Source organism: Megalopta genalis, chromosome 8 (genome assembly GCF_051020955.1).
Source record: "Megalopta genalis isolate 19385.01 chromosome 8, iyMegGena1_principal, whole genome shotgun sequence".
Taxonomy (NCBI): Eukaryota; Metazoa; Arthropoda; class Insecta; order Hymenoptera; family Halictidae; genus Megalopta; species Megalopta genalis.
In genome coordinates, this window is record NC_135020.1 from 17,501,074 (window position 1) to 17,521,818 (window position 20,745).

The 20,745-nt window shown below is 41.2% G+C and overlaps 1 protein-coding gene and 1 long non-coding RNA gene across 3 annotated transcripts in view; one reads left to right on the forward strand and one right to left on the reverse strand.

Moving 5' to 3' along the window:
• Positions 1–20,745, forward strand: part of LOC117227649 (neural cell adhesion molecule 2) — a 634,847-nt gene that overhangs the window by 514,886 nt on the left and 99,216 nt on the right. The window contains exons 4-5 of the mRNA XM_033483085.2: positions 14,558–14,683; positions 19,022–19,225. Of these exons, the coding sequence (XP_033338976.1) occupies positions 14,558–14,683; positions 19,022–19,225 (330 nt within the window). The remainder of the gene's footprint in view (positions 1–14,557; positions 14,684–19,021; positions 19,226–20,745) is intronic.
• LOC143259980 (uncharacterized) overlaps positions 1–20,745 on the reverse strand; it is a 252,628-nt gene that overhangs the window by 131,125 nt on the left and 100,758 nt on the right. Inside the window, exons 2-3 of one of the 2 annotated variants that reach the window (XR_013034046.1) lie at positions 8,070–8,141; positions 5,969–6,133 (exon numbers count right to left, since the gene is read on the reverse strand). This is a non-coding gene — a long non-coding RNA (uncharacterized LOC143259980). Of the gene's footprint in view, positions 1–5,968; positions 6,134–8,069; positions 8,142–20,745 lie in introns of those variants that run through there. The other variant, XR_013034045.1, reaches the window with a different exon arrangement.

The window sequence follows — 20,745 nt, forward strand, 5'->3', positions numbered from 1 at the left end:
ACGGGCAAATATTGCTGTGCCGCATCCGCCAAGGTATTCCCGCTATGCGATTTTTCCTCCGCGAACGAGCGCCGCGAGCTAAACGGCGAACTCGGTCGGAAGGTTGCGGTGGAAAGCGATACGTGATCCCGCTCGACCGGGAAACGGAGGAACCGCGAGCTGCCGAAGCAATTATTCTAATGAGATATCGCCGAGGTGATGGGGAAACGACGGCTAACGGGGAACGAGACAGCCCTCGGAGCTCGTCTGAGTCAGCTGTGCTGTCTTAGAGCCGTTTTACCGAGAAAATTCCCTGTCGATGTTCGTTTGCCGCGGTTTCCACGTGTATCGCGGAGAGAATTCGCGTTCAGATTCTCCGCTTTCAGCTTTACACCTGTCGACGTTAAGTGTTTTCTGATATCGATCGAATACGAGACTACTCTCGGAACGTCCGCGTGAGAAATCATACGCTTTTCGATTTAGCTAGCGGCAATTCTTTGTTTCGATGCGATTGCATTGCACAACTCGATTCGTTTGTTTGCTACAGGGGAATCTCTTGTCTGTATCCGTTAGAGTCACTTTAGGATTCTCTGTATTCTGGTGATTCATCTGGGAACGTTTGAAGGCGTGTTTGCTGTCTTCATTCGTTTTAGTTCAGTGACCACGATCAAGATATTTTACGAACATCAATACCTAATTGTGTCTTTTAGCACCGCGCTGCGAATTTTTATGCAAAATAAGAATTGTCTGCATCATAATTGCTAAATATAGAAAAATCATACGCTTTTCGATTTAGATAGCGGGAATTCTTTGTTCCGATGCGATTGCATTGCACAACTCGATTCGTTTGTTTGCTGCAGAGGAATCTCTTGCCTGTATCCGTTAGAGTCGTTCTAGGATTCTGTATTCTGGTGATTCATCTGGGAATTTTTATGCAAAATAAGAATTGTCTGCATCATAATTGCTAAATATAGAAACTAAATAGCGAGTTTAGTCATTCTATCATCACTTTAGTAGATTAAAAATAACACATTGACATTTTTAAATTCTTTGAATCTTTCAACCATTTTCAATCGCAACTATCCAATTTTGCTATGAATGCATAAAATCCGCAGTCGAGCTACGACATTAACCCTTTGGCTACGACAGATTTTGACACATATGTTCTGTGCACGCAGCACACGATAGCTCGTTGATGTGGTCGAGACACTGAACCGTGTCACATACGTTCGTTAATAATTTTATTTATTTTTATTTTCAATGACCGAACGCGGGACGACTCCTTTGCGTTACAAGGTAAGAATAGTAAGCAATAATTGTCGCACAGCAAGGAAGAGCAAAGTTACAAATGGTAATAAATAAAACTCACTGCGCTAGAATGAGTCAGAATATAGAAATGCAATGCCTAAAGTTACGAAATAAATCGCTGTTATCGGAATTCGATAAATTAATTTTATAGACGACACAAAGCAAGTAAGACCGAGCTTTTAAATGTACAAAAAGAGCGACAGAATGTATCAATAGAGTCGCTAAAACGATCAGCCGTAACGAATGGTTGATCCGACACAAATAATAATAATTTCTGATAAAATTTGCCAGTCGCTCATAGGCGACAAAAATTTGCTCAAATTTGCTGGACGCCTATAAGCGCCATCGGTACATTGGAAGCGAATATTCAGGGCGTCTATAGGCGCCGATGGTAGTCTATGGGTTAAATACTTCGATAATGTTCCCATAATGTGGTTTACAAACTATTTAGAACAACTCAGAAATACTACGATTGTTTGTAGATATCATATAAGTGTGACATTATTCACGAATTTAATGTAAATCAGCAAAGAGTAAGTTGTATAGCTGCAAAATTCGATATTAAGTCTGCGTTAAAGGATCAATATTCATTGTTTCGACTATTAAGTAAAATCGAGGACACGTCGAGCACGAACGAAGGAAGAATATCCACGAGAACTGTTCGGTATACGATTCGAGTAGCGCGAAGACGGAGTTTTTAGAATAATTGTTAGAACAGCGGTTGATGGCAACGACTAGATTGATGGCAGTAAACATGCCAATTTGAGCGTACCACGTGCTCGGTTAGCTCTATGTCAGCAGGAATTAGCCAGGACGATGGATCTGCCGGAACATCCAGGTCCGAATTAGATTCACGAATATCTGGGTCACTTTGTAGATTACATTCATACCTGTTCCGGATAAAATGGAACCCGGAGTGCTGCTGCACGATACACCATCTTCCACGCTGATAACCAACAGAGAGATCCTATATGAGGTCTACTCGCCGAAGAGTAAATCTAATAACCAGATTGCGTAAATTCGTGCCGACCTATACCTTTCTAGAGTGAGAGAGAGAGAGAGAGAGAGAGAGAGGAAAACAAAGGAAATGTGCCTCCGTCGATGCTTATTAGCAAATCAGAGATAAAATGAAATTCTGGTTAAATTTCGTTTCTTCGGTGATATAGTGGTATAGTCATTACATTTTTTAATAAGAATCCCGTCGGGTAGTATCACGATGCACGCTCAACACACTTCTCTTATTAAATTTTCGTGCAACCACACAATGCGTGTTCTCCCGTAACGAGAACGAGAGTATTAAGAAAACAATAGGGAACGCGAAATATAGCCGAGGGCGCTCTTTCATCCCACAAATTCTATGAAACCCCTGCACTTTACTTATTCTACGAATAAAATTTCATTCTACGAACGTTATTCAATTCTCTACCTTTCGAAGAACACCGTCCTGCAAATTCTATGAAATCTCACGCTTCGTTAAACGATTCGAGCCTGCGGTCAGTCTCGAAAACAACAAATCCAAAGGAATGCACAGTTCATTAATTTCCGCCGGAAGCAGCAGGTAAACCGACTGTTCCATGAGATCGAATAGAGATTCAGAATCCTCGGGATTTTCGCGTGCTCCGATAAACACAGAGATTCACATATTTGATCGCGGGAAACAAGTCACGTTTGTACGTTCGAACTATACTAAGGGCATGGAGCACATGAGCATAATAAACCGTTTACAGTGCGTGTAAAACGTGAAATTGAATCGGCTGTTGCACGAAGTTCCGCGTCGAGCAAACGACTCCGTTTTCTTCGATAGCTAGCCGGTGCGCGTTGTAATTGAACGACGATTAATATTTCGGTGTACAATTAGCCTCTTTAGAGGGAATTAGCTACTTATGCGACAAAGACTATCGATACACCGGAACGTGTTGCTACGCATCGATATATAGCTACACGTTACAATGTATCCAGCGCAATACAGTAATTTCTCCCGGAAATGCCAAAATTCGCGTTGCCGTGAATTTCCCTGTGCTAGTCCTACGCCTACGTAATTTATTGCTACGTCGATGCTAAGGGTCGACGGAGTCGGTCAAGCGTGTGATGCGGCACGCGACGCGAATTCCCGGAAGACGACACAAAGTGGTCTGTTTGAGTGTGAGTCAGATAAGAAAAACCGCGAGCTACAAGGTACGTGGTAGGTACAGTAATTTCTCCCTAATTCGCACTCAGACTGCGCACAAAAATGAACAATTTGGGAAGAGGAGATACGATTATTCGAACCTTGCGGCTCGTTTTTATACAAGGTGTCTCAGTAACTCTGTTACAAAGCGATATCTCCATTACCGTTAATGATACGCGGAAATGCTTGAGGAACAAACTGTTTGGTTCGAAGGGTCACATGTTGTGGTGGAAATCATTTTTTTGTAAAGGTCGTATTTTTTGAGATTTCAAGGTCATCGATGTTTTTTTAAATGGGATTACATGTTTCTATCATTATATCATGATAGCTAAGATCAAGACGAATCTAATAACCTATAATACCATGACCTTCATGTGACCTTGGCTACGAAAAATAAAGAAACTTTTAGTGGCCTTTGAATTGCCTTCTAATCGTGGCATGTGGCCTCCGAATTGCCTCCGAATCGTGTCATGTGGCCTTCGAATTGCCTTAGAATCGTGGCAAAAAATTAGAAGTGAAAAAGTTAAGTTATCGTTTTATTTTATATATTCATATAAATGTACACCGGCATGCTGGCCGCTACCTTTCTTTACTGTATCTACAAATCGATGTCAAAAGCAATATGTATCGATACAAACAAGATTTGGTGATTGCGTGGAACAGTATATAAAGGCTAGAAAATGACTGAGAAACTTCGAAGAAGTCTTCTTTCAAACAAAACTGTCTTTTATTGACCCAAAGGTTCCTTGTGGCGAAAATGAATTTAAAAAAAAATATTACTGACTTTCTTCGACACATACAATTAACACCACTTTAATTAAAATTCGTACACTACAATGCTTCTGAGTTTAATGGCTCATATTTTTCTGAATTATTAAGATATTAATTCGACAATAGAAACGTAAATAGTCGTTACGTAATCGCATTGTTTTATTTCGTAATAAATATTAAGCAAAACGATACATTTTCTACATGTTTGAATTCAATATTTTCTTGGATATTCCATGTGATGAAAACTAGACATCGTTTCGTTCAATATTTGTTACACAATAAAATAATGCAATTGTATAACAACAATATAGATATATATGTTTCTGTTAACAAAAAGCGGGTGCATGAATATTTGAATAATTCAGGAAAATATATAATAAATTATAATAATAATTATATAATAATAATAATAATAATTATTATAATATATAATAATAATAATTATAATAAATATATATAATAAATTTCAAAAGTAATGTACCGTCGAGATATTAAAGTGAGTGACCGCAGTTGCTCGTGCTTCAAAATTTTGCATGAGTCGCGACAGCACAAAGACCCGCACTCTGTTAATAACAACACCGAAATTAGGGAATAATCCAACACGTTTAAGCACGTGTCACAAAGCAACATATAGTACAAAAAAAAATGCGAAGATTGAATAAGATAGAAGCAAACTGAAATTCATGGAGTGAGATCTGGAAGCAAGTGCATAGGAAACGCTGCAGTTTCTTCAAAATTCACGAGGCAAAGATCACGAATAAGTTTCCACACCTAATACATACTACGATAGCGCACGATCGACTGCAGGATTCGCATCAGATTCGTCTAACGGATTGCGACGGCGACGGCGACAGAAATTCATTTCCCGTTTCACGGAGACCGAAACGGAGGATTCGAAGTAAGAGCGAACGAAGTGAATCATGCAGTGAACCGTAGATCGTGTAGATCACGATATATATATATATATATATATATATATATATATATATATATATATCGTGATCTACACGATCTACGGTTATATATATACAGGTATATATATATACAGAGTCAGCCGGGAGACACGGTTAACAGGGTCCGTTACGTGAACGCGGTTACATCTCTCGCGGCAATGGATCTTCCTCGAGCGGAATTAACGAACGCGTTTCCGCGGAGTTAAATAAACGAATGGACGGCCGTGTGCGGCGTGGGCGGTGTTCGCAAGAAAGCGACGGGAAATATGCTGCAAAGGCGAGGGAAAAGTGGGACGCGTTCGGGATCGAAACTCGAAACATCGAAGCCAGAAGCGAATTGGATCGCGGTATTCATCGATGCGGCATCGGCAAAAATCCAGAACGAGCCGCGGCTCTTTGAAAATTCGTACACACACGCACACAAAGAGAAAGTAGGAGAGAGAGAGAGAGAGAGAGAGAATGCGCGTCAGTTGAATGGGAGCGCACGAGCGGAAACCGTAAACGAATATCGATTTCCGGCGCAACTGATGCCGAAGGTGTAAGAAATTCGAGTTGGCAGTTATAAACGTCCTGCCCGCGGCGAGAGGATTTTTCGCGCGGTATTGTTACCGCAACGTGTACACCTAACACTTATGAAACGGACATCGGTGTGGTTCGTGATTCACGCGGGGCAAATTCGACACGATTCTCAGATCGAGAGGCAACGATGACCAATCAGCGCCCGTCGTGGAATTATTTAGGATCGCCGCACAGAGACACCTTTTCCCAAAAAGTTCGTTATGCACAAAGCTTCCTCAAATGACTTTATTCCTTGTTCATTCAGTAAACGCTATCCGCTGTGTACAGAAGTTACTCGATTATCCGAACGAGCAAGCAGGTGAACAGCCAACAGCAGACTCGGTCATTGATAAGCCTCCGAGTGACGTAGTAACGTAAACAATCCAGCTTGGTCGGCCTACGGTTAAGATCGCCGTGTTAAATTTGACACTCTAATCATACAATTCCAACCAAATATCGGGAAAACATTAACCATCGCAAAACATGAGCGTAAAATTAATGCTTACGCTGTGGTATCTGATTTTCCATTTTGAATATGTTGCGTTTATGATAACATATTCAAATTGAGCAATCTCAAAAACCTAAAAGTGCCACAAAAAATCGTGTGATCTCGCTACCTTGCCTTTCGCGTCTGCGCTTCATTCGATTAACTTCATTAGGAAATCGTAATACTAATTGGAGATCATACGCAGCAATCAGTATCAAAGTGGTTCGCCAAATTTCGTACCATCGCAAAATATGAGGTCAAAATTAATGCTTACGCTGTGGTATCTGATTGTCCACTTCGCGAATGTTGCGTCTATGATAACATATTCAAATTGAGCAATCTCGAGAACCTAAAAGTGCCACAAAAAATCGTGTGATCTCGCTACCTTGCCTTTCGCGTTTGCGCTTCATTCGATTAACTTCATTAGGAAATCGTAATACTAATTGGAGATCATACGCAGCAATCAGTATCAAAGTGGTTCGCCAAATTTCGTACCATCGCAAAATATGAGGTCAAAATTCTGATTGTCCACTTCGAATGTTGCGTCTATGATAACATATTCAAATTGAGCAATCTCGAAAACCTAAGAGTGGCATAAAAAATCGTGTGATCTCGCTACCTTGCCTTTCGCGTTTGCGCTTCATTCGACTAACTTCATTAGGAAATCGTAATACTAATTGGAGATCCGTCGATGTCCTGTCACCCCTTCCGAGCGATCCTCGAGTGTTATGCCCTCCCGAGATCATTTTATGATCGAGTGTCATAAAAATCGCATCAAATATATACGAAATACGAATACTAATAAGCTTTTTGCCCACTTTCCCGCCGTTTGCCCCAATTGTTTCCGATAGGAATAAGACGAGAACGATTTCCGTCGTTCGAGATAGATCGGGTTTGTTCGACGAATTTAATGGATTAATCGGCGACGAAAGTCGAAGAGCAACGGGCACGGCGATCCGTCGATAAAACTGGTGGTCTAGCATCTTGGAAAGTAATTCGGCGTGTGTCTGGTTCAAACGAACGCTCTAATTTCGTGCAAACTTGCCCGGGCCGGTTAAATAAGTTACGTAGCTGATTAATTTCGGGCGGAGCCGCTGCTAATACGGACCTAATAGTATTTAAATTCGGCCGGAAGTTCAGCTTGTAGCCCGAGCAGCGGACGTGAATTAATTGGGAACAGAAATAAATTACTAGGGTGTGAAATACCGAGTGTACACTCAGTATGGGAAACTCGGCGATGGTAAACGAGAACAATCATCTGCCCGCCGAACGACTGCTAATTGATATTGCGCGAAAGAAACGGATGTAACGAGATCCTCGACGACTCCAATTACAACGATTATTTCTCAATATCAATGTTCACTGATCGCTCTTTTTATCCTCGTTTCAAGAGAGATCCTAATTAGGAGATCTTCTATCTTGTCTTCGACTCTGAAGTAGGTCGAGTGGAATCCTCGGCGTCGATCGGCCAATTTTGTTGATCGCTTGGGAGGGGAGGGGAGGGGAGGGAAGGCATCGACGGATCTCCAATTAGTATTACGATTTCCTAATGAAGTTAGTCGAATGAAACGCAAACGCGAAAGACAAGGTAGCGGGATCATCGCCGCGGTATTATGTAAATTCGGAGCGTGCATCGAACACGGGGATATCGATGGCATCTAAGGCCATCTACTCTTCGGCCAAACTCAAACAATCAAATATTGACTTGCTGGGTAACACAGGATTGCAGGTGGAACACCGCTGATACAGTTCAAATAGTCTAAGCTACACGGGACGGCTAATCGATCCTCCTAATGCTTGCGCGGCATCGCGAAGCATAAGCAATCGGTTGGCGAAAGAAACTTACCTATTTCTTCGACAGTTCTGCAGCGTTGTAATCGCTGCTTCCCATCTCGCCGTGCAAATTGGAACATCTACTCTGTAAATAAAGGGAGCATTAAATTAGCAACGTGTTTCTGCACGCCGGGCTTCAACTATCGAGTTTCGATCAGGACTTAAATCGAGCGTAATGTACACTTAATTCAGACGCAATTTGCAGCTAATCTGAACATAAACACGGCAACATCGAATTCTGGTTAGTTCGAATTCAAATCTCATCTAAGCTTGATCCACTTCTCGGTCTAATTCAAGCTTCGCATTGTTCTAAACAAACTTGGACACAGTCTGATTTTGTTTTCGATCGATTCGATCCAAGGCTAAATTTGATGTAATATAGATGCAAGTCAAGCCTGATCGAGGTTTAATTCAGATTTAATTTGCGGCTAATGTGGATTTAAGGACGTCGACATCGAATTTTGGCTATGTATTAAGTTTGGCAAGGATGAAATTTGTAGTTAATAATATTGTCAACATTAACAGCTTATTATTTGACATTGGCTTAATATTTCGCCGTTCTGTTTTGTTGTTGTTGTTGTTGTTATTGTTGTTGAAAACGCTGCGCTGATGCTATGTGAATCACTTAACATTATAGCCAGACATATTTCTATTGTTTTTAACCCTTTCGATACTACGAGCCACTATAGTGGCCCTCCATAAGATGCCATCGAGGTACTAAGGGCCACTATAGTGGCCCTCCATAAGTTCGATCGTTTGTAGCGAATAAAGTCAGTGCTTACTGCAGAAAGCTAATTCACCTTATTTTTCTCTCAACAACGGATAAATAGATATGCCTTATTTTTTTCAATTTTGTTCAACTTTATTTGGATTAACCCTTTTGCTACGGGCGGGTTCTCCGCTGCGGTACCCCCGCAACGATCGGCGTCTTGTAGCGTGCAGCGATGTCGCAGCGCGCCGTCCAGCAGAAGTACCGCGGCGGAAAATCCACCCGTAGCGAAAGGGTTAATGGTATAATAATTAAAATGATATAATTATTGTAATACATAAGAGTTTTATCTCGAGATCATATATTTCAATGTTTCAAGACGACGTTTTTTTTCTAACGAGACAACATATTCTGATTAATAGAATGTTACAGCTAAATAGAAGATCTTTGAAGCAGCTATTTTATCTATCATGTTTATATCGGGTTGTCAAGGATGAAATTCGCAGAAAAGAAAGAAAAGTTGGTCGATAACTTACAAATATAAGGAATTATCGTCAAAGTATGCATCCATATTGTCTATACACTTTTGCCATTTAACACGTTCCGTGCCACGTGTACCATCGATGGTACACGCTTGCATGTTTACTTAGTGAACTGAACAAATTGTTTACAAGAAATTTAGAATCGAAGAATCAATTTCCACCGCAAGAATGAGCGTTGATAAGTTTTTGTTACGTTGTTATGTGTACGAGAATTAATAATTGCACGTAATACATCAAGTTTTAGTAAAATATCAAAGTGTGAAGATTCGAGTAAAAAAAGCTCGGCACGGAACGTGTTAAGCGGCAGGTTGTTCAGGCCGGTGGTATAAAACGGTAATAAACGTCAAGCGATAATAGTACCGTAATTAGTATCAGCAAAATGAATTAGTTCCATACATTTAATGATGATGCATGTCCGTCGAACAACAAATGCACAGGATTCGTACGCGTAAATTTGTCTGCCTTCGGCCACTTTCATGATAAACTACAAAAGAGACAGTGAGTACTTCGTTCGTTAATTCTGGTTTCATTCTCTTTCTTAGAAATATCATATATTGACATAATTGAAATCTCATCTCAATTGGATCCATCGCAGTCTAATTCAAACTTAAACGCCTAATCTTGGTATTTTTCACAATCGATTTGATCCAAAGATTGATTCGATTCAAAGTCGACGCGGACACAATTTAGTCTTGATTCGGATGTAAGGAAATGTTGGTTCGAAGAAAGTACAGCTTTCGCGAGATGTACATATTTCGAATTTCAGAAGTGTTCTAATAATTTCTGTAGAAACGTCCGTGTAATTTAGGGGGAAAACTCGCCGGATCGCTTATATTACTATTTCCAGTAGCCCCTAAACATTCTCCCCGAGGGCGTAACATCGCGCGCTCTAAAGTCGAAACTTAGATATAGATATTAAGGATTCAATTCGCGTCCGGTATCAAAGCAACGGGATGTGTTTATTAAACACAGCATTGAAGTAACGTTTAATCTACGAATATTATGAGGGAAACATTTCGCTACGCTGAGCATACAACGTTCCCATGATAACTACTTTGAAATACTCTAATAATTATTGTTCGAAATCCCCTAAACTTAATCGATCCTTTGCCATAATGCTTCACTAAAGCACTAAAAATTGCCATAATGCTTCGCTAAAGCACTAAAAATTGCCATAATGCTTCACTAAAGCACTTAAAAATTACCATAATGCTTCGCTAAAGCACTAAAAATTGTCATATTGCTTCAAACAATTTCAACACAATTTCAAATATATTATAACTTCGAACATTTCGAACATTTCAAAACATTTCGAAAATTTCAAAAAATTTCGAAACATTACTTCGAACAATTTCAAAACAATCTCAAATATTACATCGAACAATCTTAAAACATTTCCAAATATTACCGGAAACAATTTTAAAACCTCCAACGAAGATCAAAGTCTGCCAGAATCGATCAGATACGAGAAAGATCAACTTATTCCTTCCGAATGGAAATCAAATTTTACTTTCCCCAAGGAACTCCTAACAATCGTAATCGCGAAAGAAGTCGTAGAACAAGGGATTAAAGAAAGACCAGATTTCGCGACATTCCTCAGAGTGGTGGCGCGACAGCGAACGCATTAATACTCTCCAGCGCGAGCAATACAACGGGAAAAGTTCCTCCGGAACATCCGGGGCTCTCGAACCGCAAAGAATAGAAATAAAATTCTCTTTTCTCTGGCTGATCCCGAAAGAAACCACGACGACGTTGGGAGAAAAAAGAAATGGAAGAGCGGAAAAGAGAAACGAAGCGAAAGCCGCGAGATAAGTGCTTAAAGAAATCCGACCGGGTAACAAGTAGCAAGGGTATAATGGCAGTCACAGCTGTCACAATGTATTACACGAGGGACCGTGATACCGGAAATACTGGGACGGCTAATACCGACAAATGGCGGCTGTCCGGGCGCCATTTGTCCGGCTCTCGGCGCGCCGGGCCGTGTGTGTCCGCGACGTCTCCGCGGCGGAAGCGTCGCGACGCCGGTCGAAGGAAAGCGTCGGCCGGCGTCGGTAATTCTTCAATTACAGTCCCGCAGACACCGTCGTCCGATCGTTTCCTATGCAGAAGCTCGGCTCGCGGCCCGAGCCGACGAGCCGAGCGTATCGATTTCAGATTCCAATTTAATGCTGTCGCGGTATCCGAGCCACGATCTTCCAATACCAATTTCGCGTTATCGTCGACGGCTTCCGTCTTGACGGGGACACACGGGCCCGGACTCTTAGGACCACTGTGCTCTCTCTCTCTCTCTCTCTCTCTCTCTCTCTCTCTCTCTCTCTCACTCGCAATCGCGCCGTTTTCAATGGAGCCCCTGAAAAGGTATTCAGACAGCCGTATTCCAGATTCCTTCCTCGCCTCTTCTTCTCCCTTCTATTTTTTTTCTCTCCTCCGATAAGAATACCACTCGAAGTAATTAGCCGGGAGACGATCGCGGGGATCGAGCCGTGGCCACATGTGGCAACCAGCCGCTTAATCAGCCGAGAACTTCGAATGATGGATCGCCGATAGCGGCTTGAAACCCATCTGCCAGGGACTCGACTGCTGCTAAATGCTTGTCGATATCATATCGATTGCGCGGACTGTAATATTGATAATTGGTACGGTGCCTCGAAGGTTCATGAAACGAGCACCGAGTTCGATTTGGTTTAAAGAAGCCAGTTGCGAAGACTGCGTCGCTGAAATTAAGGCTCGGAAACCGGAGATTTTTTAAGAAACTTATTTTACGCTCGGCATATTTAATAATATTTCAATGTTGTAAAGTTTTTAATAATCTCTTGCCCAGTTTGTTTCAAATGTATCATCGGTAGCTCTTAAACACCTCTAATAATTTCAAGGATTTATGTAATTTTTCTATTTTATTTGCACATTTTCGAATTAACCTTATTATGTATCTTGCGTCATTACGAGGTCTCTCACATGTGCCCTTATGATTCTTCTTGTCCCAAGCACTCGCGCCCGTTAATAAATAAATAAATAAATAAATTCATGTTTTCAATTGTAAAAACTTGTGACCAGTGTTATATGTACAGTAGAATCTGCGTTTTATACGTTGTTAGAGTGATTAGCGTACGCGTTCATGTTACAGAGAATGTTAATGAGGATTGGATGACAGCGAGGACATTCGGAGTTAGCAAACGAGTTTCTAATTGAACTTTACTGTTATGTTAATTCTCGTTGCAGAACTTCCATTTGCTTGTGAATGTAGCTAAAAGTATTCGAAATTCCAAACTTCAATTTAGAATTCGAATGTGTTCCGAGTTCTCCGATATTCGAGAAAAAGTGCCTACATTGTGCACTAGTTTTGCAGATTGATTAAAAGATCGATTTCGACATTGGACGTGGAACAAAAATCGTAAACTTTTGTACGCAGCCAAGCACGCTTTGTCATTATGATTTTCATTCTGCGATTTTCAAATATTTGCTCGATTTACATAGTTTCGCTCAGCAATATAAAAACCACGACATTTTTCAGAATCTGATAAATTCTCATATTCTCTATATATTTATTACGTTGCCCTTCGTAATCGAATCTTCGATGCTCGAAAGCGCCGCGACATGAATGATCTTAACAACTATATAAAAATTGGAGCAGACTTTTTACGAGTAACACGTCACTCGATAAGTCTCCGGTCTGACACATATATGGCAACACTGTTGACAAACCTATATGATTTCTAGATAGTAGCATTCTTCAAACGACACATGTCAAAATTTCATGACATTTTGATGATTAGTTTACAGGTTGCAGTGGTTTTAGTGACCCCAGTTTTGTAATTTTCAAAACGATGGTTAGAAAAGAATTTCGTGTATCGATTAAACATTGTTTTTTGATGGGGAAAAATACCGTTGAAGCCGAACAGTGGCTTAATAAGCGTTACGAAGACTCTGCACCAGGGAAATCAACTATTATCGACTGGCATGCTAAAATTAAACGCGGTCGTACAAACACCGATGATGCTGAACACTCTGATCGCCCAAAATCGGCAGTTGTTCCGAAAAACATAAAAAAAGTACACAAAATAGTTTCGAAAGACCGTATAGTGAAATTGCGTGAGATAGCTGACTCCTTAACCCTTTCGCTACGGGCGGATTTTCCGCCGCGGTACTTCTGCTGGACGGCGCGCTGCGACATCGCTGCACGCTACAAGACGCCGATCGTTGCGGGGGTACCGCAGCGGAGAACCCGCCCGTAGCAAAAGGGTTAATCCAAATGAAGTTAAACAAAATTGAAAAAAATAAGGCATATCTATTTATCCGTTGTTGAGAGAAAAATAAGGTGAATTAGCTTTCTGCAGTAAGCACTGACTTTATTCGCTACAAACGATAGTGGCCTGTAGTACCTGGGTGGCATCTTATGGAAGGCCACTATAGTGGCCCTTAGTACCTCGATGGCATCTTATGGAAGGCCACTATAGTGGCCCTTAGTACCTCGATGGCATCTTATGGAGGGCCACTATAGTGGCTCGTAGAATCGAAAGGGTTAAAGATATCAGAAGATAGCGTGTTTACAATTTTACACAACAATTTGAGCATGCGTAAATTGCTTTCGAAGTGGGTGCCGCGTTCGCTTACGCCGGATCAAAAACAACAACGTGTCGACGCTTCGGAGCGCGGTTAAGCGATGGTTAAATTGAACGAATTGCGCTTCGAATTGCTTCCCCACCCACCGTACTCTCCAGATCTAGTCCCCAGCGGCTACTGGCTTTTTGCAGACATTAAAAAGATGCTCCAGGGAAAGAAATTTGGCTCGAATGCTGAAGCGATCGCCGAAACGGAGGCCTATTTTGAGAACAAAGACAAATCGTTCTACAAAAAAGGCGTCGAAAAGTTAGAGGAGCGTTGGAACGAGTGTATCGCTCTTGAAGAAGAGTATGTTGACGAATAAAGTCGAATTTCTAAACAAAAATTTGTTGTTCTTAGCTAGACCGGAGACTTATCGAGTGATGTGTTACATTTAGCGGAACAAAATAGCACGGCCATGAAAACCGTCGTCGAAACAAGTAGCAACGCGGCGGGAGGTTTAACAGGCGCTTAAGCAGCGCGTAAAACGTGCAGGATGATTCGAGGGCCGTACGGCGTGGCCTAACAGATATTGTTGAAAGAAAATCGGTGGACGCGCGAGAGCTCGTAAACGCGACGGGAACAGGCACGCCGGGCCAGTTTACGAGTGATTCTTGGGCCGGTAATCACGTCGTTTCTTCCTTGTTCCAGTTCCGCCGCACAAAATCGTGATCGTCGATGACGTGATCGTCGATGACTCCGGGATCGTACGGGACAAGGTGGTCGGCCCGTACAAGGAGGGCGACACTCTGCGGCTATACTGCGACGTGTACGGCGGTGAGTATCCATGCGACGTTACAATTGCTCGCGTTTCCGTGGTCTGTTCCGGAGCACTTCCGGCAACACCCGTTGCCCCGAAGCAATTCCAAAAACCAGTCGAGCTTCCCTGGACCGTCGATGACTCGCTTACAGTGGAAGCCATCGCTCTAATTGCTAGCCTCGCTGCTCGACCACTTTTCGATTTCGATCGGCACTCGCGTCGCGGATAATATTCTTCTTATTGTCGTTGGTTACGGATTTGGTGCAGTTGTGGCACAAATAAAACGTTGGAAGCATTGAACTCGAAAGAACCGTAAACACAAGATAGGATTTATTATTAAAATTTATTTATTAAAATTTACTTACTAATTTATTTATTTATTATTTATTATTATTTATTTATATTTTACTAATTCATTTATTAAAACGTTGGAAGAGCATTTACTTCGAAAGAGCCGTAAACACAACTAATCTGCATTGTTTCGTAAAAAATACAAGATAGGATTTATTATTAAAATTTATTTACTAATTTATTTATTTATTATTTATTATTATTTATTTATATTTTACTAATTCATTTATTAAAACGTTGGAAGAGCATTTACTTCGAAAGAGCCGTAAACACAACTAATCTGCATTGTTTCGTAAAAAATACAAGATAGGATTTATTATTAAAATGTATTTATTAATTTACTAATTTATTTATTTATTATTTATTATTACTTATTTATATTTTACTAATTTATTTATTTAAACGTTGGAAGCATTCACTTCGAAAGAACCGTAAACACAACTAATCTGCATTGTTTCGTAAAAAATACAAGATATGATTTATTCAAAACTTCATGCGATTTTTACTATATGCCGAACAACCATATATCGTTGTTGGCTACGCCTGAAGAAATATTATCCTCTTAATGTTTTTAATAAATTTAAGTTTTACTTCTTAATTTATATTTCCATTTAAATTCTCTAATTATCAGGTTTCATAAAATTTTCATAATCTCTTTTAGAACTTTGCCGAACTAAATCAGCCAGGGTTTTGGCATTTCTCGCTCCAATATGCACAGCTCTTTTGATCGGCGCTAATCGAGTTAAAGAAGTTCAACGAAAAGTTCCTCGGCGAAACATTTTTATGATTTCAGTAACTGAAAAAGAAAAGATCAGTCCATTTGGCTAGCTTGATAATTAATTTTTATTTAAATTTCTATTTCACTCCTGTCTCGTGAAATTTACGCAGATCATTTTTACTTCCGTGAAGGCCCGCGATCTGGTTCTGTCAGTGTATTTTCATGCTCTCATACTTCACTCGCAATGGATAGCTCATTTGCTGTTAGGAATGAAAGCGAAGCTGCATAGGAACGCTGTGTTCTGATTTATGACGTTATTATGTATGTACGAAGCTCGGTATTCGTACAAGAGTCATTCAGTAATGCATCGTTACTGTGTTAAAATATACACTTAACAAGAGCCAGGAATGTTGGCTATTTCATTGGTTTATTTTTTAATGAATAATTTCGGCCACACACAGGATGCACAACCATCAAAATTCTTCGAAACTGAAGTACTTTATTTAATCTTGCTTCTTTCATTTCATAGAAGACTGTTCTACATAAGACTCGAAATGAAATATAAGTTGTTGTATTGGACAAATAACACGTCCGCTTTACTAAACACTAGGTTTACGGAACCCGTCAAAATGGCGGGTCGCTAATTTCTTAAATTAACGATTATTCAGATTGTAAAGATACATTTACGTTGAGTCAATGTATCCATTACTCGCAGCAAATATTGCAGTAACACTCGTTAAGAATCGAAATAAACGTGTGTTTGTTTTATAAATTTATTCGTTTTATAAATTTATTAGCTTTATAGTACTAATATAAAACCGCTGCTTTTATTGCTCCGTAAATCTAGCGTTAAATTATCAGATAATTACAAATTATACAAAATAATCGAGTCAGTCTTTCTCTCCACACGGATTTCTACACGAAGCTTCAGTGCGCTTCATACTCAAAACGCATACACGCGAACAAAGTACGCACGAAAACGCGGTAAAAACAGAAATTCGCAAAAAAGGTACGAGCACCGCGAAATTCGATGAAGTATAATCTAACGGATGGAAACTCACTGGCCAAATTCACTGATAACACGAGAAACATCGTTAACCGACCGGTGGGATACGGTTCGTTAACGATCGCCCCGAAAAAAACCCGTGAAATATCGGTGCTCCTTCGCCGAGCAATAGAGTGATTAAGTATTACTTTATCCGGCCATCACGTCGCCACATATCCGGTTTCTATTTCATCAGAGCCCACGGGGCGCGCGTAAAATCCCCCCATTGTAAGCGAGCCTCCCGGTCCGTTCGAAATTTCCCTGTCACGGGAATACTTACATATTCCATCAATCCCGGCAATATTATTCATCCGGGCGGATGAATTCGCGTGGCGGAAAGCGGGTCAGGGGATCGCTGAAAAATCGAAAGAATTAATGTTCCACGTTCGCGCGCTAAAAGAGAATTTAATGAGTGAGCGGCGCGCGCGGTCGGCGGACGGGAAAAAACGGAAGTGGAAAAGAAAAGAATTTTGATAAAACAAAAAGCCGAAGAAAGAGGGAAAAAAGGGCGCGCGGAGTATCCGCTCGGGTTTCGAGCGTCGACCAGAAAGAAGAGTTTCCGACTTCCTTTCTTTCCACTGTCGTTTTACAGTAATGTCTCCCTTACTGATGCTCAGATTGTCCACAAAAATGGACAATTTGGGAACAGGAGATACGATTATTAGAGCCTAATATAGCCTTGCGGCTCGTTTTTATAATTGTTGACAATCTATAACTATAAAAATAAACCGCAAGGCTCGAATAATCGTATCTCCTCTTGCCAAATTGTTCAGTTTTGGGGACGATCTGCGCGTCAATTAGAGAGACATTACTGTATTTGTACCCGTTCGACGGTACGGAGTGTTCTTGTTTTCCCGCGAGCGGAGCGCGCGCGGTCGGCGGACGGAAAAAAACGGAAATGGAAAAAAAGAATTTTGATAAAACAAAAAGCCGAAGTAAGAGGGAAAAAAGGACGCGCGGACTATCCGCTCGGGTTTCGAGCGTCGACTAGAAAGAAGAGTTTCCGACTTTCTTTCTTTCCACTGTCGTTTTACAGTAATGTCTCCCTTACTGATGCTCAGATTGTCCACAAAAATGGACAATTTGGGAACAGGAGATACGACTATCCGTGCCTTGCGGCTCGTTTTTATAATTGTTGACAATCTATAACTATAAAAACGAGCCAAAAGGCTCGAATAATCGTATCTCCTCTTGCCAAATTGTCCAGTTTTGGGGACAATCTGCTCGTCAATTAGAGAGACATTACTGTATTTGTTCCCGTTCTACGGCCCGGAGTGTTCTTGTTTTCCCGCGAGCGGAGCGCGCGCGGTCGGCGGACGGAAAAAAACGGAAATGGAAAAAAAGAATTTTGATAAAACAAAAAGCCGAAGAAAGAGGGAAAAAAGGACTCGCGGACTATCCGCTCGGGTTTCGAGCGTCGACCAGAAAGAAGAATTTCCGACTTTCTTTCTCTCCACTGTCGTTTTACAGTAATGTCTCCCTTACTGACGCTCAGATTGTCCATAAAAATGGACAATTTGGGAACAGGAGATACGATTATTAGAGCCTAATATAGCCTTGAGGCTCGTTTTTATAATTGTGGACAATTTATAACTATAAAAATAAACCGCAAGGCTCGAATAATCGTATCTCCTCTTGCCAAATTGTCCAGTTTTGGGGACAATCTGCGCGTCAATTAGAGAGACATTACTGTATTTGTTCCCGTTCTACGGCCCGGAGTGTTCTTGTTTTCCCGCGAGCGGAGCGCGCGCGGTCGGCGGACGGAAAAAACGGAAATGGAAAAAAAGAATTTTGATAAAACAAAAAGCCGAAGAAAGAGGGAAAAAAGGGCGCGCGGAGTATCCGCTCGGGTTTCGAGCGTCGACCAGAAAGAAGAGTTTCCGACTTTCTTTCTCTCCACTGTCGTTTTACAGTAATGTCTCCCTTACTGACGCTCAGATTGTCCACAAAAATGGACAATTTGGGAACAGGAGATACGATTATTAGAGCCTAATATAGCCTTGAGGCTCGTTTTTATAATTGTGGACAATTTATAACTATAAAAATAAACCGCAAGGCTCGAATAATCGTATCTCCTCTTGCCAAATTGTCCAGTTTTGGGGACAATCTGCGCGTCAATTAGAGAGACATTACTGTATTTGTTCCCGTTCGACGGTACGGAGTGTTCTTGTTTTCCCGCGAACGAACGCGGCGGTCTCACGGTGCTCTCGAATCAGCGGCGCGATTGATGCGTTTTCACAGGTAAGCCGGCCCCGATGGTGTCCTGGCACCGCAACGACACGCTGGTCACCGACAAAACCGTGACCTTGCGGGACGGCGTCAGGCGCAGCGAGCTCGTTATCAAAAATTTAGGTCGGGACGACGTCCGCGCCGTGCTCACCTGCAAAGCAATCAACAACAACATGCAGGACCCGCTCGCCGCGGACGTTCGCGTCGACATGCATGGTAAGTACACGGAAAACTGTTGCCCGCGACTTTTCGTTCTGTCACAACACCACCGTGCCCTCCATTTCTCCGTCCGTAGTTGCGGTCTACAGCGGTCTTCGCGCGGTACGCTGCACTCATACTAATTAACACATTCCGTGCCACGTGTACCATCGATGGTACACGCTTGCATGTTTACTTAGTGAACTGAACAAATTGTTTACAAGAAATTTAGAACCGAAGAATCAATTTCCACCGCAAGAATGGGCGTTGATAAGTTTTTGTTACGTTGTTATGTGTACGAGAATTAATAATTGCACGTAATACATCAAGTTTTAGTAAAATATCAAAGTGTGAAGATTCGAGTAAAAAAAGCTCGGCACGGAACGTGTTAATAATGAAAATTGCGACAGAAATTTTGAACACTGATTCCCTTGGACTAACCGCTAGTGAACTGAGCAATGTTTGTTTACATTCTGCGATCTTCGGGAATTCTTAATTGTCAGAGTTCGAATACTTTTATGAGCCATTTCTGGTACGTGTTTACAATAAATGTACCGTAAAAGCGCTATATATTGTCGAATTATTTTCTAACTTTGCCTACGCAGTCTTAAGACCCATCCCTTGTTATATGTGTCGTATTATATCAAATGCTTCAGTTCAACACATATATTTTATTAATTGAACGTTAGAAACGTAAGCGTTCGAATACTTTCGTGTAAATGAAGTACTCACGCTATTGTGGAAAGCTTTACTTTCAAAGAATATGTGAAAATAATTGCGAAAGTACGAAGCTGCCCAAAGTTTACTGTATTTAAGCAAAAAAATCGTTAACTTCGTGATGCACTCTGCAGATTCCCACGAGAATTGAAAGACACCGGATCGAACGTAAATCGGGAGAGTAAAGTTAAATAAAATTCGAGCAGACACGCGGAAGCTGTTTGTTTCGAATATCAATCGGATTTTTCCATTGTTTAACGGCCGGGATTGGAATCAAAGTCGATGTAGGTAAACTTCGTTGCCTAGCGAGTGGAAACTTCATCTCTGTCCGTCCGCAGGATATTTTGTTCCGACCTCGGAACGCCGGCTAGAGAAATGACCATTGGCTTTTCTATTATCCCGATAAACATCTAGCGGTGATGGCTTGTCAATAGCGGAATGCTGCCGAGAAGACGTAGATGCGAGCCGCAGTTCGAATGCTGGCCGGAGAATTTATCGTATCGATGCCCGTATCTCGATTCGATCTGTATACCAGTCGCACTCAACCCGGCAAATGTTTGTTTCTTTTCATACAACTTAGTTCGTCGCGTTAGATTATCGGCGAATCTATTCTTGGCGTAAATGTTCAATTCGCTTCGATGAAACGCGCCACAACTATAAAAGCGAGGTGCAAGGTTACTTTATCTCCTCTTCCTAAATTGTCCATTTTATTGGGTTGGCAACTAAGTAATTGCCGATTTGTTCAATGAAATAAAAAATTTTTTTTTACTTGGAACGAAGTTTAATCTGTAATGTATTTTCCATTTTGTTCGATGACCTTT